The sequence below is a fragment of the Balaenoptera acutorostrata genome, chromosome 2 (genome assembly GCF_949987535.1).
Source record: "Balaenoptera acutorostrata chromosome 2, mBalAcu1.1, whole genome shotgun sequence".
In the NCBI taxonomy this organism is placed as follows: Eukaryota; Metazoa; Chordata; class Mammalia; order Artiodactyla; family Balaenopteridae; genus Balaenoptera; species Balaenoptera acutorostrata.
In genome coordinates, this window is record NC_080065.1 from 112,855,006 (window position 1) to 112,871,755 (window position 16,750).

Genomic DNA, 16,750 nt, shown 5'->3' on the forward strand with positions numbered 1-16,750 from the left:
CATCTCATTGTCTTAAGTTTTTCCTTTTCCATAGACTTTTCCGCCTAAATCCAGAGTTATATGGTGTTCCTATTAGTAAACTGAAAGCTGAGTTTGCCAAACACGTTTATTTCTCCTTCAGAGCAAATGGGTAGGATGAAAACTACTCTTGTCATACTTACATGTTACTCATTAACTGACTTCAAAAAAAAAAAAATTGCCTCAGCTAGATTAGGAGTCATGTGAAGAAGTAGCTTCCTGCAATGCAGGAACTGAGAGAGGCTGAAACGCAGAGATTTTCACATTACTGGGGAGGTTGAAAAATGAGCCCTTGAGTTTATTTCTTGACTTGGCGATTGACAAGTCCACAATGGTGAAGAAAAGGCTGTCATCATCCAATGACACAGTGTTCCGGTCTGAGATTCCAGGCAGCCCAAGCAAGGTGGGTGCGGAGGCCTGGAACAGCATCCCTGACAGCCCCGGCTCAGTGTTTCTCAGGTGGGTACATCCCGTCTGCCCCCCTGATGGCCTCAGCCACCCGACAGGTGTTGCTTGGAGAGCCCCTTCCTCATCCCCGGAGGGAGGATTCTGCCAGGGAGAAAGAGAAGGCACAGCCCAGGCCCCTGGGCTGGTGGATTTTAAGGGGGTACCTAGCAAAGGACGTGATCTGCTGAGCAAATAGAACTCTTACCACCATTAAGGGACAATAATTGTTAGTGCCTTCTTCAGTACTTTTTAGTACGTACTAGAAAACTGGTCAGCTCTGCAGTTACTCAATTCCTGACCCACTGTCAGGGTCATAGGAAGTGAAGCCAAATGGTTAAACCAAAAACCTTACTTTGGTGTCAAAATTACTGTATTATTATCAAAATAGTAATTATTAAAATATTAAAATAATTTTCTTCTTTGGACCTTTCTAAATTAAATATTAAAATAGTACTGGCTATGCTCTGATCCAACTACTTACTGTACAGTGATTTAAAGCAGCTTTGACTACGTTCAGAACGTATCTTCTTTAGCTGTAAGTATTAATATCTACATGAACACCACTCTGATAATTATATATTTTTAATGAAAATTCATTTATCTAGTCTTTTTCATTTTATCTCATAATAATTCTCTAGCAACTTATGAAATGTAGAAATCAAGTACACGTGGAATCAGTTACAAGAAAAAGTTCCTTATCCAACTTTTTTAAAATTGAGGTTTAGTTGATTTACAACATTATATTAGTTTCAGATATACAACATAATGATTCAAATTTTTATAGATTATACCTCATCCAACTTTGGTGTAAACTTTTTTTAATGGAGGTGACATTGGTCTATATCATTACATCAGTTTCATGTTTACAACATTATATTTCTACTTCTATGTACCTTACAGCATGCTTACCACTTAAAATTTACTTTCCATCTGATGTAAACTTTAATGTAACTTCCATGTAAATTAATCAAGTCAAGGCAGAGGAATAGCCTCCACACCTGAACTTCACTTTTCCATATTATATCCAGAAAGTCAATCATTTGATTTATTTTTTAATCATTTTAAATCATTTACACAAAAAAGTGCTCAAAATTATAGCCTATAAAAATTAAATACAAAATAACGAAATCACACTTCATTTAATAGCATTCGCATATCAGACTGTCAAGTGAGGAAAACAAATTCAATAATTTTTAAAAAGAAGTTTTAGAGATCAAGAGTCTGAATTTATGCAAAATGTTGCTTAAAACATCTATTTAAGTTGGCTTAATTTTTCCATCCATCATTAAAATAAATCTACATAACTTGCATTATGGTCATTTGAGCAAGAGCACAATTCCAGTGATTGAAAATGTAAAACTTTGCATTATTTCCATATTTTGCTGAACTTTGAGTGCTGCTTTATTTGCTTCGTCTGCCTAATCCTCCTCTTACATTGACTGTAACGCAAACTCTTCTTGGAACTCAAGCTCTAACCAGGAAAAATAAAATCAAATTAAAATGCATAGGACTTCCCTGGGGGCGCAGTGGTTAAGAATCTGCCTACCAATGCAGGGGACACAGGTTCGAGCCCTGGTCTGGGAAGATCCCACATGCCGTGGAGCAGCTGGGCCCGTGAGCCACAGTTACTGAGCCTGTGCTCCAGAGCCCGCGAGCCAGAACTACGGAAGCCCGCGTGCCTAGAACCCGTGAAAAAAAAAGAAAGGAAAAAGAAAAAAGACAGAAACCAACGAGGGCCTACTATATAGCACAGGGAACTACACTCAAGGTCTTGTTATAACCTATAAGGGAAAAGAATCTGAAAAAGAATTTATATATATACATATGTATATATACACATATAACTGATTCACTTTGCTGTACACCTGAAACTAACACAACATTGTAAATCAGCTATACTTCAATTTAAAAAAAACAAAAAAAAAAGATAAACACTTCCCTTTACCTTAACATTAAGAATTTATGTGGCTATTGTGGCATCCCATTATCCTTCCCATGAACTACAGCAAATCATATGTACCCTCAGATCAGCAAACCACTCAGGCACAGATACAATTTATGCAGTCTTTTTATTCAACCATTCAATTCAACAAAGATTTGTTGAATAACTATTATATGCCAGGCTATGTGGAAGGCACAGCAAATATAATCATAAGTGAGATAGATGTAGTCCCTGTGCTTATGGAAGTTATTAGTTTAATGTCAAAGACAGGCAAAAAAAATATGAATGAATGCACATACGCATACGTAATTCAAATTTTTAATGTATATTTTTATAGGAAAAAATTACAGGGCAGAGATGGAGAATAAGGTGGGAAAAACTAATTTAGATTGAGTGGCAAGTCAGGGACTCTCCAAGGACGTGATATTTAGGCTGACTTCGAGGATGAAAAAAGAGCCAAGCATGAAATGATTGGGAAGGAGCAAGTTGCCCTGAAGAGGGGAATGAGCTGAGTCCTGAGGAACCCCAGCGGGGTGGCACCTGATGAAATCAGAGAGACAAGTAGAGGATGAAGGGGTTTAGAATTCTGTTCTAATCTTGGTGGGAAATCACTGGAGGGTTTAGAGTAGGGGAGTATCATGATGTGATGTCCCCTTTAGAGGGGTATTCTGGCCTCTCTGTAGGTTATTTCCAGTTTGTTGCTCATTCAAGCAATGCTCCATCTTGCCCATGTCTCCAGTGTGCTTGTACAAGAGTGTCTGTAAGGTATATATACCTAGGAGAGGAACTGCGGGGCTATAATATGGACATGATTAACTTTATTCATTATGTCAAATTCTGTTCCAAAGTTCTGTGTCATTTATGCTATTACCAGCATTATTCCGCTTCCTCAACAACATTGCCATTGTTTGACTTTTTAATTCTTTCTAAACTGGAATGTATGAAATGGCATCTCAGTGTAAATGGTTTCAATGTGCATGTCCCTTATTAAGACAAAAGGAGCATCTTTTCAACATGTTTATTAGTCATTTTCGTTTCCTCTTCTGTTAAATTCCTGCTCATGGATTTATGAACCGTTGGGGAAGCAGAGGGGGGGAGAGAGGGTACTATCTTTTCCTTATTTGTAGACAGTTTTTGAAATACTCCAGATACTGATCTTTTGTTAGCTATGTGTGCTGCAAATGTTTTATTCCAGCATGTGACTTGTCTGTTCATGCTCTCCATTATGTCTGAGTTCTTACTTTCAGTTTATCAGTTTGTTTACTTTTATTTTTCATTGAAGTATAGTTGACTTACAACATTATGTTATTTTCAGGTGTACAACATAGTAATTTGATATTTTTATACATTGTACTCCATACAAAGTTACTATAAAATATTGACTATATTCCCTGTGCTATACATTATATCCTTGTAACTTATTTTACACCTAGTAATTTGTACTTTTTAATCTCCTTCACCTATTTTCCCCCTGCCCCTACCACTCTCCCCTCTGGTAATCACTAGTTTGTACTCTGTATCTGTGCATCTGTATCTGTTTTGTTATATTTGTTCATTTGTCTTATTTTTTAGATTCTACATATAGGTGAAATCATACAGTGTTTGTCTTTCTCTGATTTATTCGACTTACTTCACTAAGCATAATATCCTCCAGGTCCATCCATGTTGTCAAAAATGACAAAATTTCAATATTTTTATGGTATATGAATAATATTCCATTGTGTGTGTGTGTGTGTGTGTGTGTATATGTATGTGTGTATATATATATAGGGTTGGCCAAAAGCTTCATTTGTGTTTTTCTGTAAATCTTATGTTAATGTTGTGTGTATACATATATATATATATAAAACACCTTCTTTATCCATTTATCTGTTGATGGACATTTAGGTTGCTTCCATATCTTGACTATTGTAAATAATGCTGCTATGAACATTGTGGTGCATACATCTTTTCAAATTAGTGTTTTTGTTTTCTTTGTATAAATACCCAAGAGTGGAAATACTGAATCATATGGTAGTTCTATTTTTAAGTTTTTAAGTAACTCCATACTGTTCTCCACAGTGGCTGCACCAATTTACTTTCCCACTAACAATGCATGAGGGTTCCCTTTTCTCCACACCCTCACCAATACTAGTTCTTTGTTGTCTTTTTGATAATAGCCATTCTGACTGGTGTGAGGTGATATCTTGTTTTCTTAATGATTTGCGCTTTCTGTGACTTAAGAATTCCTTCCCCACTCTGAGGTTATAAGAATGTTCTTATGTATTTTCTTCTAAAAGTATGTTTTCTTTTAAAACTAGGGTCCCTTCTGTATTTGGAATTTATTTTTTGTTTCTGGTGTGAATTAGGACCTCATCTAATCTTTTATATGGATAATGAATTCTCCCACATTATTTATTGAATAGTCTTTCCTTTCCCCATTAATCTGCAATGCCAGCTCTGTCATATATCACTGTCTTCATTACTATCACCTTATAATAAAAGTTTTGTTATCTGATGAGACAAGACTTCTTACCCACTTCAGAAGTGATTGTCTACTTTTGACCCTTTGCTCTACCATTTAAATTTTAGAATTTTAGAATTTGGCTTGTCACATAAAAACTTTTTTTAAAAGTTGAAATTGCATCAAATCTATTGCTCAATTTGAGGAAATTTGACATTTTATGGTGTGAAATATACCTATTCATGCACATGATGTGGCCTCCATTTATTTAGGTCTTCTTTAATATCCTTTGATAAAGTTTAGATTATTCTACACAAAGATCTTACACATCATTTGTTAGATTTATTCCTAGGTACCTTACAACTTTGTTGCTTTTGGAAATATATTTTAAATTTTATTTTGTTGATGTTGTACAGAAATGTAATTAAATTTCCAAATTGATCTTATATTCCACATTCTTACTAAATTTTCTTATTAATTTTAATAATCTGTAGACTGAGTTTTTTGTAGACAATAATATTATTTGAAATTTAAAACGTTTTTTACCTTTCGGAACTTTGTCCTTTTAAATCTTTTTTATTTTATTATACAAGCAAGGAACTCCATTATAATGTTGACTACAAATAGTAATTCCAGGCATTCTCATTTTGTTCCTAATTTAAAAGGGAATGCTTTTAACATTTCAGGTTTTATCAGCCTTTCTCAGATTAAAAAAATTTCCTTCTTATTGAGGTTTTCTAAGAGGTTGTAGAAACTACTGAGTACTTTCCTGGCCTCCACTAAGATGATCCTCATTTGAAAATCTCTGACACTCATAAAGCGCACAGTACCTCAACATTCAAGGTTCACAACAAGTCATCATTTCCCAAAATACAGAACACTGGACAGCCTTGAAAAACATGAATTGCTTTAAGCTTTATAAACAGACTGGAAAAGGCTCTGGAGAATTAATAGTTCCATAAATTAGTCATTCGGCAAATAAAAATCAGGCATTTTTTAAAATTAGTTTTTGGAGATTTACTATGTAAATTACCATCAGAGCTATTGCTTTTAATAAATTTGTTTCTCCAAAATATTTCTTTTTAGAGTATCAGTCTATTTCAGTTTTAGGTAAAGATGAAAGTTGCCCGGTGGAGCTAATGTGTTGAATGGGGTGCCATGGGCTTTGGGAGGCACAAACAAGGTCCAAGATGACAACCAAAGAGGGCAAATATGGGGCAGTACCAAGCTGGAATGTGAAACCAGGGTGGGACCAGCCCAGGCCTACTCATACTACCCGTGCTATGGTTTGGGGACCACTCCAGGCTGCAGTGGACAGTGACCTTGGCAGGTCCAAGACAGCCTTGAATCACATTCACTACGCCTCCTCTTAGTGGCTCCAAAGATTCTGCTTCTACTCCTCTACTCATCCAGTTGTCACCAGTGAGTAGAAGAGGAGATGCTGGCCCTTCTTCCCTTCCACTCTACCCTCCCAAGAGCCTTGCTTTTTCTTAGCCAATCCCACTTCTGCTTTTAGGGAAAGGATAGAAGCACTATTTGGTACCTGAAGAACAGGAACATAGTAGACATCATATCTTGACCCATTTTTACTAGGTAAGCCCGTGGCCTCAGCTCGTGTTCATAGGAAATGTAGGGTTAAGAGTGATATTTAGAAGCTGAAGGGAGGCTGAGTTCTAGGAAATGGGCTTCCTTCTCCAGGAGCAGGGATGAGGGGGTAGCAATCAAAGAAAGTAAGACTGTGTTAAGGGGAAAGATAATAGTGTCCTGAGCACAGGGCAGGTATTTCAGTGAATGGAATAAATCTGTTCTTAGTGGGTGAGGTCAGGGTGGCAGGACCGGTGAACTCTGCCAAGCCTTGGGGCTACCAGGGTGTAGTGAAGCGGGGCTGTGGAGGTTAGAATAGGAGGTGACATACAGAGGAATAGGCCTCTTTGATAGGAGAGTTAGAATTTTCCAAGAAGGAGAGCATAGCACTCCCCAGTGCTAACACTGCCAGGAGAGAAGGGACCTACAGTCTCTTTCCCAAACTGTGCCAGGCACTTTCCCACAGTCTACTAATACAAAGCACTCAGTATTCTCTCAATACACATGTTTGATCGTGTCACCGGGCTTTTGTACGTGCAGGACGTCTGAAAATTCCTATTCATCTTTCCAGATGCACCTCCTGAAAGGTCTAGTATAACACCAAAGGAGACTCCCCTTTGCCCCCTTACTTCCACCCTCAGAACCAGCAGCCTTTTCTTATTTGTCGGTACCATATTCCATGTTAACCACTTTCCAGAATGTGTTGCCATCAGGGGAGTGTTTATTGTAAAACCAAAGAAGCTTAAGCTTCTACCCTCATTTATTTGGGCCCCTTCCAAGGCCCTGGGAATGTCCCTAGCAAGATGTTCATGCAGTCGTACGTTTCTGTCAACTTTTCAGATAATATTTTAACTACAATTATAATTGCTCTCTCTTTCCATTCCAATTTTCTCTCTGTCACATTCCTCTCCAGTCAGGTAGCCAGGGGCATTTTTGGCACTGTGAGCTAAGGGGAAGTTGTTTGGAGATACATTTAACTTGAGATTAGTGGAATGTATTTATGTGATTTGCCATCATTTCTATGTGCATATAAGTTCTTGCTGGTTGTCCTGGCTTCCAGGAATACTCCAATAAGCAAATTCACCTTGCTTGGTGACACAGAAGTGCAGGGCCGGAGATGGTACCATCGTCTAAACATGTCTGACAAGTGCCATGCATCAGAAGTATGAAGGGAATGGAAGAGAAACAAAGACGGAAATGTACAGAGCCAGAAGGTGATCTCTGGCAAATTCTTCCCATCACTACACGTGTAAATTGTATGGATTCTGTTCTCACTAATGCCAAGTCACAGCAGAAATTCTCTCCTATTAGGACTTGATACTTGATGACGCAGCTGATATAAGTATACCAAACTTTATGCTTATTGCACAGTTTATCAGAATCCCTTGTTTATGGGGCACAAACCCAAGGTAATACTAAAAGCAGCCACTGTCTCTGTATGTCACATAGTACATCTTAGCATGACATTATCAAGAATAGGTTTGAATCTGAAAGAAAATGTCTAACCTATCGATAAAACTTAAGCTTTTTCTAGAGAAAAGACTAAATTATCTCTTATTGAAAATATTAAAAAATTCTTGCAATATGAAGAGATCAACAAGTATCAGTTAAAAATAAGAAAATAGCAGAGAGTATGTAAGGCAGTTGATTTATGAGTGTTACATTAGTTTTCTGGATTTGGAGGTATTGATGGAATTTGTCAGCTATTTCCAAACTAATAACTTGATATCTTTTCTCTTTCTAAATAAATACTACCTTTCATGCCTAATTTTTTATTCATAATTTTTCTTAAAGAAGACCCTAAATTTGTATAAGCGTTAGGCCCACAAAACATTGATCTGCTGCTGATTCTAACTGCTTCTATGTCTGTGTTCTCCAGCGGACCTGAGCCTTTTGGTTTTAAAACCTCGTGGAAATCTATTATGGATGAGTTCAGCTTAAAGTCCCATTTTCATTAAAAGCTTTTTATTGTAACAGATTTTAAAAAATCAGGTTCATTTACGTGCCTTCATCTCTCTCTCTCTCTCTCTCTCTCTCTCTCTCTCTTGCTCTTGCTCTCTCCCTCTCTCACCTCCATGTTTAACAAAACAAAACCAGCCAAGGGTAGTTGAAGTGGAAGTTCTAGGAGTTGGCTTCCATGTGTATCTGTATGGGCCTAGATGAGGGCAAATGGAAAGATCTGCCAAGAAGTCCACAAGTGATGAATGAGTGTTTCTGTATCAGCCAGCAGTAATAATAATAATAATAATAGTCTCCCCTATTTGCACAGTGGCTTACTCGTGGGAACTTTTTACAGATGTGACCTTATAAACTTTGGTGGCTTTTCACTGTGGTAGATGGATTATGGCTACTCTCTATGTTGCTTAGGTGAGGAAAGCAAGTAACAGAAAAGGAAGAGAAGTTTTCTGTTGTTGCCGTACCGCATAATCGAACCGACGACATTAGTTCAGATAGTGAATGCGCAGCCAGTTACATGACTGAAATAGCATTATCCAACCTCATTAACCAATTTCTTCACCTGGCTTGGCTCAAATTATTTGGGCTATTTCTGAAAATCAAATCCATCTTCAAGGGTCATTTCATTCAGTTTCTTCATCACACCCAAGGTGATTTTTACAACCCCAGAGGGGATACTATGTTTCAGAAGTAGGCATAATTCTCTGTTTGAAAGACTGAAGACTTTTCTGGGATTCTGATTTCTACACTGAGTCGTTATATGATCCTGTGAGTTTCAGTTAAATTTTTCTGTAAAAAGACAATTGTATTTGCTCTATGTACTTTTTTTTTTTTTCCTCTATGTACTTTTGAGTGGTGATAAAAGAACAACTATGGTGGGTAATTTCTTTTAACAGAAAGTTATGGAATACTTTCTATAATCTCTGTGTAGGGATTATCTGTCTAGGAAGGACTGCCTGGTGTACATCTGGTTTCATCACTTTCTAAACTGTGCAATCTCTCTGTGCCTCACTTTCCTCAATGGCAAAATGGGGATAACTGTAGGATTGTGGAGAGTATTAAGTGAGATAATAGAGAAAGCGCTTGGCACACAGCAAATGTTCTGACACTAGCTGTGATTATTATAAGGCAGTGGGGGAGATCCACAGAGGAATAATGGTAATATTCACTTATCACCTAGAGCTCTTAGAGGCTAGGAATACATCCTTGCCTCTGTATCCCCGGCACCTGGCACAAAGAAGCAACTCTACAATGAGGAGAGACTCTTGTGGAGTAAAGAAATGGCTAAAGACCCAGCTCCTGCTTCCAGGGGCTCCAGTCTCTGTTGGTAACAGACACACACTCAGGCAAACATAGAGGGTAGACAAGGCACATGTACCTTGAAGTTTAAATTATTCACCTAACTCTCCAAACTATAATTTCCCACAGCATGTTTCCTCTTAATCCCCATGTTGCAATACTTAGATCTGGAAATAAACTGCACATTTCAAATGTTTAGTGGGACAAAATAAACTTTGCCAAATGTGAAAGACTCACAGCTGCCAGGATGATCCTGGAGAAAAAGAAACTTCTAGTTTATTCCCTCCAGTAAACCCATAGGGGCAGAACAGTGTGCGACGAACAAGCCTCACTCCAAGCATGCTCCTGCGAAAAAGGAAAGAAACCTGACAGCAGGAACGATCAGGTCATACAAGTGTGTTCATTTATCTCGGAGCATTGTCCTTTGGACTGTGAGGAGAACACCCTGTGATCTGGTCGGCTTCCCGTCACATCTCTTGCCCTCTTTGTGCCCCAGGGAGATCACACTCCAGCCACAAGTGCTAGTTCTGGACCTTTGAACCTTCTTTTCTGCCTACAGCACATGGGCAGAGTCAACTCTGAGCTGTCCTTCAAAGCTGGACCAGGTATCACTGCCTTCAGAAAGCCTATCCTGACCCTATCTCCCTTTCTCTGGGCTCACATTGTACCTTTTGTTTATTTCCATTACAGCATTTATCACACACTGAACCTCGCATGTTTTTATATCTGTCTTTCTTCCTTACTCTCTGCCTTTTATTCCTAACCAATCACTCAGCACAGTTCCAGGCACAAACTAAACAATGATAAGTGTTAGATGGATGAATAAATGGTGCTGGGTGATGGATAAATAAAGAGCTCCCCTGAGTTGGCAAGCGTGGCTGACCCTTGCTGGGGCGCTGCTGACCTCACCCCAGGAAGGCTGAGGGTCAGCAGACCAGTCAGGGCGCATAAGTCGGTAATCTGCTCAGTGCAGGGGGAGCAGCTAATGGCAAAGTCGGGTGACCTCTCAGATCTTCTGACTCCGAGTCCAGGTCCTTTTCATTCTTCCACAGTGATTCATTATTAGATCGCAACTGGTATTTGCCTCACTGTGGTCCCAAGTGTTTCATCCTTGCCATTGGGAAAAGAGAGGGAAAAATTACACAACTGAAAGGCTACAAGGAGCGATATAGGCTGAAACTCCTGTTTCCATAAATTTAAATATAAGTTTAATTTTAGCTTAATTCTACACTGAATTAAAGCTTAAAAATAAACCTAATTACTATAAAATTGAATTAAATTAGATATAAAAGAAATAATTTCATAAAACATTGGTTTTTAATTTAATAAATAATCCCTCACACATGCCTCACATTTTCATATCTTCATGCCTCTGTGCCTGTTTTCTGTCTGCCTCGGATAACATTTCCCTCAAGCAATACTTAGCCAACAAGTATTTTGCATTTTTGCAATATCCTATCGGTTACACAGGTCAGCCCTGTGTATTCAGTGGGGATGGGGATCATACAAGGGGGAGAAAATCAAGAGGAGGGGATCACAAGGGCCATCTTGGAGGCTGAGACCGCCACAAGAGCTGTGGGTGACACCAAAACTACCACATATTTCTAATCTGAAAGGTGATATATGACGAAAGGGCAGTAGCCTTGGAGTTACTCAGACCTGTATTTGAATCACAATTCCAGCACTTACTTCGTCACCTTCGTCTAGTTATCTAATCTTTCCAAACCTCAGTTTTTTCATTTGTAAGATGGGGCAAATAACACGTACCTCTTAGGACTGTTTTGAGGATTAGGTATGCGTAATATACGGTGGCTGGCAAGTAGGACACTAAAGAATTGCTGTTATTGTAGTTACAAGGTAGGCAAAGTGTTGCTATAGAAACACAGTCGGAAGTCACAATCCACTCAACCCTGTGTCAAACCTTAAGGGTTTTTTTTTTTCCTATTTGTTTTATTATCCCCATACATTCTTTTATAACTTACAAACGACTTAGTGAGAGCTAAACACAGGGGGATAAAAGCAGATGAAGCTAAAAAAAAGTACTGTTTTTATATATTTGAAACATGGAGAAACTTGAGGACTTGAAGATCCAAACTTGAAGAGCCAAGCAGCAGTCGAGTGATTTCATTTCTCCTGTATGACTGAAGTCTATGTTATGATGATCTCAAAGAAATATGAAAATAAGGTAGGGGGGAAAAACCCACCAGTAGTTTCCTCAAAGCAGTTTCCTCAAAATTACAGTTCTTCTGAGGAAAAAAAAAAAAAAAAGTAATTATCTCTAGGAAAAAAAAGACAAGTTCAAATGGTCAAGTTCTGTCTCACATCAAAATGAAACACTTTCCCAACACTGCTACCTGATTACAGGGTGAAACAATGTTCTATACTCAGGGATTCGAGAATTTGGGCTTTGGCTTTGTTGTAAATTTGTCAACCTTAGCTTCTTCTCCAGTAAAATCACGATAAAGACACGAAGAGAAGAGGCTTCTTCATATCTGATGAAAAATATTCTCTCTCCAAATTCATCTGCTGAAAGAATAGTGGAAAGAGCCCAGGCCCAGCCCTGACAGGCTTCTGTGACCAGGAACAAATCACTGACCCTCTCTTTTTCCTCATCTTACAAAATGGAGAGATCAGGATTTTTCCAGACAACTGAGAAATTAAAAGGAGAAAAAAAAAAAATCAAATGAGGTGATATATGTAAGTTTAAAATTACAAGCTCCTTCTGGGGGAAAAAAGTGAAGAATTCTTTTTAGGTATTATTTTATTTTTGTGGTATTTTTTAAAATTTTACTTTAGTTACTATCTGAAGTGGTGGTTTACCATGAAGCTAATGAAGCTGAAAGTTTAGGGCCTATCATTTGAACGAAGCTCTTCTAATTCAATACTCACTCTTTGCACCTAATTATGTATTTTTTCTTCTGAAAGAATTCCGCCGTATTGTACTGCTTTAGGCCGCACAAAACTGAGTCTGCCCCAGTTGCTGTTGTTAACATAACGCTTCCTTTTTCAACCAAGACTAATTTGCTAAACGTTATCATCAATATTTCACACCAGGAAATGGGAAAGTATTTAATAACAGCTTAACAAATCTATGCAAGAAGCTATTGTGATGGTATGAAAAAGTATTTCCAAAATGATTGATTTCTGAAAAATATGGGAATGAAACTTATCCCCTACATAGACATAATTTGGGGGGAACGTTCATATTGTCATTATACAAGCTGACCACATTATATAATCCATACATACTAGAGTATGTGACATATATTTAATGTAGAATTTAATTTTAGAATAAAACATAAAGGTGGTAGCATCTTTAAAAGAGAGAAAAAAGTTATCAGATCTTTTATTTATATGCATTATTATATCCTACATTTGGCAGGGGTTGAAGAAGTAGAGATTCCGGAAATCCAAAAACTACTCTACTAATAATAATTCCTCTTTGAGTTGAGAAGTAGCATAGAAGGATAGTTAAGAACACCAGGGCCTCAGCCAGATTGCCTGGGGGCCCATCTCATCTGAGTGGCTTGGCATGTCTGTGCTTCATTTACCCCTCCTATTAAAGGTGGGGGAGGGTGATAGCTCCTACCTCACAGAGCTGTTGTAAGGATTAAATGAGTAACTGGACTTGAGAAGTGCTTAGAAAACTGCCTAGCATATATAAGCACTACATAAATGTTATTTAATACACCTTTGGCTGATTTCTAACTTGGGCTGTCATCCCACAAATTGCTTTATCAACTTTGGTAATGATTGAAATTTTTCCATTGTATCCTACTGTCGTTCTCCCATTAATGACAGCGTCTTGCTTCTAGATCACCTACTGAATTGCCAAATTTTTAGTAAAAAACACTATGTTATTCATCTTTGTATCCCACTAAGGTTATTGGTTAGTCTTCTGTCCTTAGTAAGGACAGAGTAATCCCTAAATGTTTTTTTTTTGGATGGCAAGTTAAGATAGGAACAAGTAAAATAGCAAACTGTGTAGCATAACTTAAATGTTTCATGGCATTGGCTTATTATGGGTTTTTTCAAAAGAGTTTTTAATATTTGCTAACTTCTCCCCATTAGGAAATAGAATTGTGCCAATTACTGGCCAAGAGTTGAACTTTTTTTTTTTTAAAGGTATGTTCTCTTTTTTTAAATAAATAAATAAATTTATTTATTTATTTATTTATTTATTTATTTATTTATTTATGGCTGTGTTGGGTCTTCGTTTCTGTGCGAGGGCTTTCTCTAGTTGCAGCAAGCGGGGGCCACTCTTCATCGCGGTGCATGGGCCTCTCACTGTCGTGGCCTCTCTTGTTGCGGAGCACAGGCTCCAGACATGCAGGCTCAGTAGTTGCGGCACACAGGCTCAGTAGTTATGGCTCATGGGCTCTAGAGCGCAGGCTCAGTAGTTGTGGCTCACAGGCCCAGTTGCTCCGTGGCATGTGGGATCTTCCCAGACCAGGGCTCGAACCTGTGTCCCCTGCATTAGCAGGCAGATTCTCAACCACTGCACCACCGGGGAAGCCCAAGAGTTGAACTTTTTTTTTTTTTTTAATTAATTAATTTATTTATTTATTTATTTATTTATGGCTGTGTTGTGTCTTCGTTTCTGTGTGAGGGCTTTCTCGAGTTGTGGCAAGTGGGGACCACTCTTCATCGCGGTGCGCTGGCCTCTCACTATCGCGGCCTCTCTTGTTTCGGAGCACAGGCTCCAGACGCGCAGGCTCAGTAGTTGTGGATCACGGGCCCAGCTGCTCCGCGGCATGTGGGATCTTCCCAGACTAGGGCTCGAACCCGTGTCCCCTGCATTGGCAGGCGGATTCTCAACCACTGCGCCACCAGGGAAGCCCAAGAGTTGAACTTTTGATGATGAATAAAGTAACAAAATTTTAGGTTGACCGTTATCTGTGTTTATCATAATAAAACAGAGTATGTTTGATTCTGGCCCTAAACCACTCAGTTCATGTCAATACCAAATGATTGGGCTATTAATATGAAAGTTCTAAGGTAATGTTGTAAAGTATGATAAACATTTAATGAAAATATCAAGTGACCTTTCTTAAAGTCCTCTACCTACCTGACAGGGAAGGAATTTTGTTAGTTTCCATGTAGTTATATAAACGGCCCTTAATTAATGATAAATAATAAGAAACACACATCGTGATGAAACGTTCAATTATGCTGACACCACCGTTTTTTGGTCTAGGGCTCTTCCTTGGATCCCAAAGAGCAATAGCTTTGTTTATTACTGAATTCAAAAGAAATAAAATTCTCCTACTCTGTGCCTATCAGGCTTTTCCGTAGTGCCAGAAAACTATATAACCACAAGCAATTCTGCAGTTCTATATAATTTTAGCAGCCTTTCCAAAATGCACAGTTAGGAACAGAGTGATAGCTTTACTTCTGTTGGGTAATTCTTGATTAGGTCCAGGCTCTGTTCCACCTTCTCTTAATAAAAATGATAACAACCTAACATTTATTAGATGCCTCCTGTGTGCCAGGTACAGTGCTAAGCTCTTTTTGCAAATTAGCTAATTCAAATTTCACAGTAGCCTTATGAAATAGTAATTACCCCATTTTCCAGATAGAAAACTGAAGTTTGGAAAATCAAGTACTTAAATCCCATGACAGATGAGTTGGACTCAATCTTAAGACTCTAAATCCCATGCTCTTTCTACCTCACTGTACTGCAACCCCTCCCACCTTTAATCTCCTTCCATCAGGGAGTAAAGGAATTGGGCTAATGGATGTAGACATCCTAAAATAAACGGGGTGATTAAAATCCCTACCAAAAGTGGGGAGTTAGATATGACACCAAAAGCCTAAGTTACAAAAGAAATAATAAATTGGACCTCATCAAAAGTAAATACCAAAGACACCATCAAGAAAGTGAAAAACAATCCACAGAATGAAAGAAAATATTTGCAAACCATGTATCTGGTAAAAGTCTAGTATTGGAATATATAAAGAATTTCTTACAACTCAATAATAAAAACACAACTCATTTTTAAATGGGCAAAAGATTTGACTAGCTTTTTTTCCAAAGAAGATATATAAATAGCCAAGAAGATGCAATATGGTGATCAACATTATTAGTCACTAGGAAAATACAAATTAAAACCACAATGTGATACCACTTCACATCTAGTAGAACGACTATACTCAAAAAAGGAAATAACAAGTGTTGGTGAGCATGTTTGAGGAATTGGAACCCTCACACATTATCGGGAGTGTAAAATGGTACAACCACTTTGGAAAACAGTTTGGCAGTTCCTCTAAAAGTTAAACATAAAGTTACCATATGATCCAGCAATTCCACTCCTAAGTATATACCCAAGATAACTGAAAACATGTGTCCAGGCCAAAACTTGTACATGGATATTCATAATAGCTAAAAAGGGGAAATAACCCAAATGTCCATCTATTGATGAATAATATGTGGTATATCCACAGAATGGAATATTATTTGGTCATAAAAAGGAATGAAGTACTGTTACATGCCATGACATGGATGAAAGAAGCTAGTCACAAAAGACCACATTATTCCATTTATACAAAATGTCCAGAAGAGGCAAATATATGGAGATAGAAAGTAGGTTAGTGGTTCCCAAGGGCTAGGGAGAAGGGAAAATGGGGATTGACTCCTAATGGGTACAGGGTTTCATTTTGTACTGATGAAAATGTTCTGGAATTAGTGGTGACAGTTGCACAACTCTGTTTTGTGATACTAAAACCACTGAATTATATAGACTTCAAAAGAGTGAACTTTATGGTATATGAATTATATGTCAATTAAGCTGTTATTTTGTAAAATGCTAGTGAGAGATCATAAGAAATCATTTCTTTTTTTGAAAGTTCATATTCTGTAAGTACAAAGTATGTAAATAAGTTTTCCATGACTGATAAGTATGGCTTCCTGACTTTCAAAAGGATTGGCATGTTTTTATTGAACCAGATCTTCTAGATCAATATTTTCTTTATTTGCCATTTAACTTTTAAAAAATGCTTCCCTTTTACCCTTTCACTGGAACTGTGTAAGGTTAGGATAAGGATGTAGGAGTACTGTAGGA

General features: G+C 37.9%; 1 protein-coding gene across 2 annotated transcripts in view; it reads left to right on the plus strand.

Moving 5' to 3' along the window:
• Window positions 1-243: 243 nt before the first annotated feature.
• GRAMD2B (GRAM domain containing 2B) overlaps window positions 244-16,750 on the plus strand; it is a 109,211-nt gene continuing 92,704 nt past the window's right edge. For both annotated transcript variants that reach the window (XM_057539772.1, XM_007188496.3), the window contains exon 1: window positions 244-477. In XM_057539772.1, coding sequence (XP_057395755.1) covers window positions 350-477 — 128 coding nt within the window. In that variant the 5' untranslated portion in view covers window positions 244-349. The remainder of the gene's footprint in view (window positions 478-16,750) is intronic.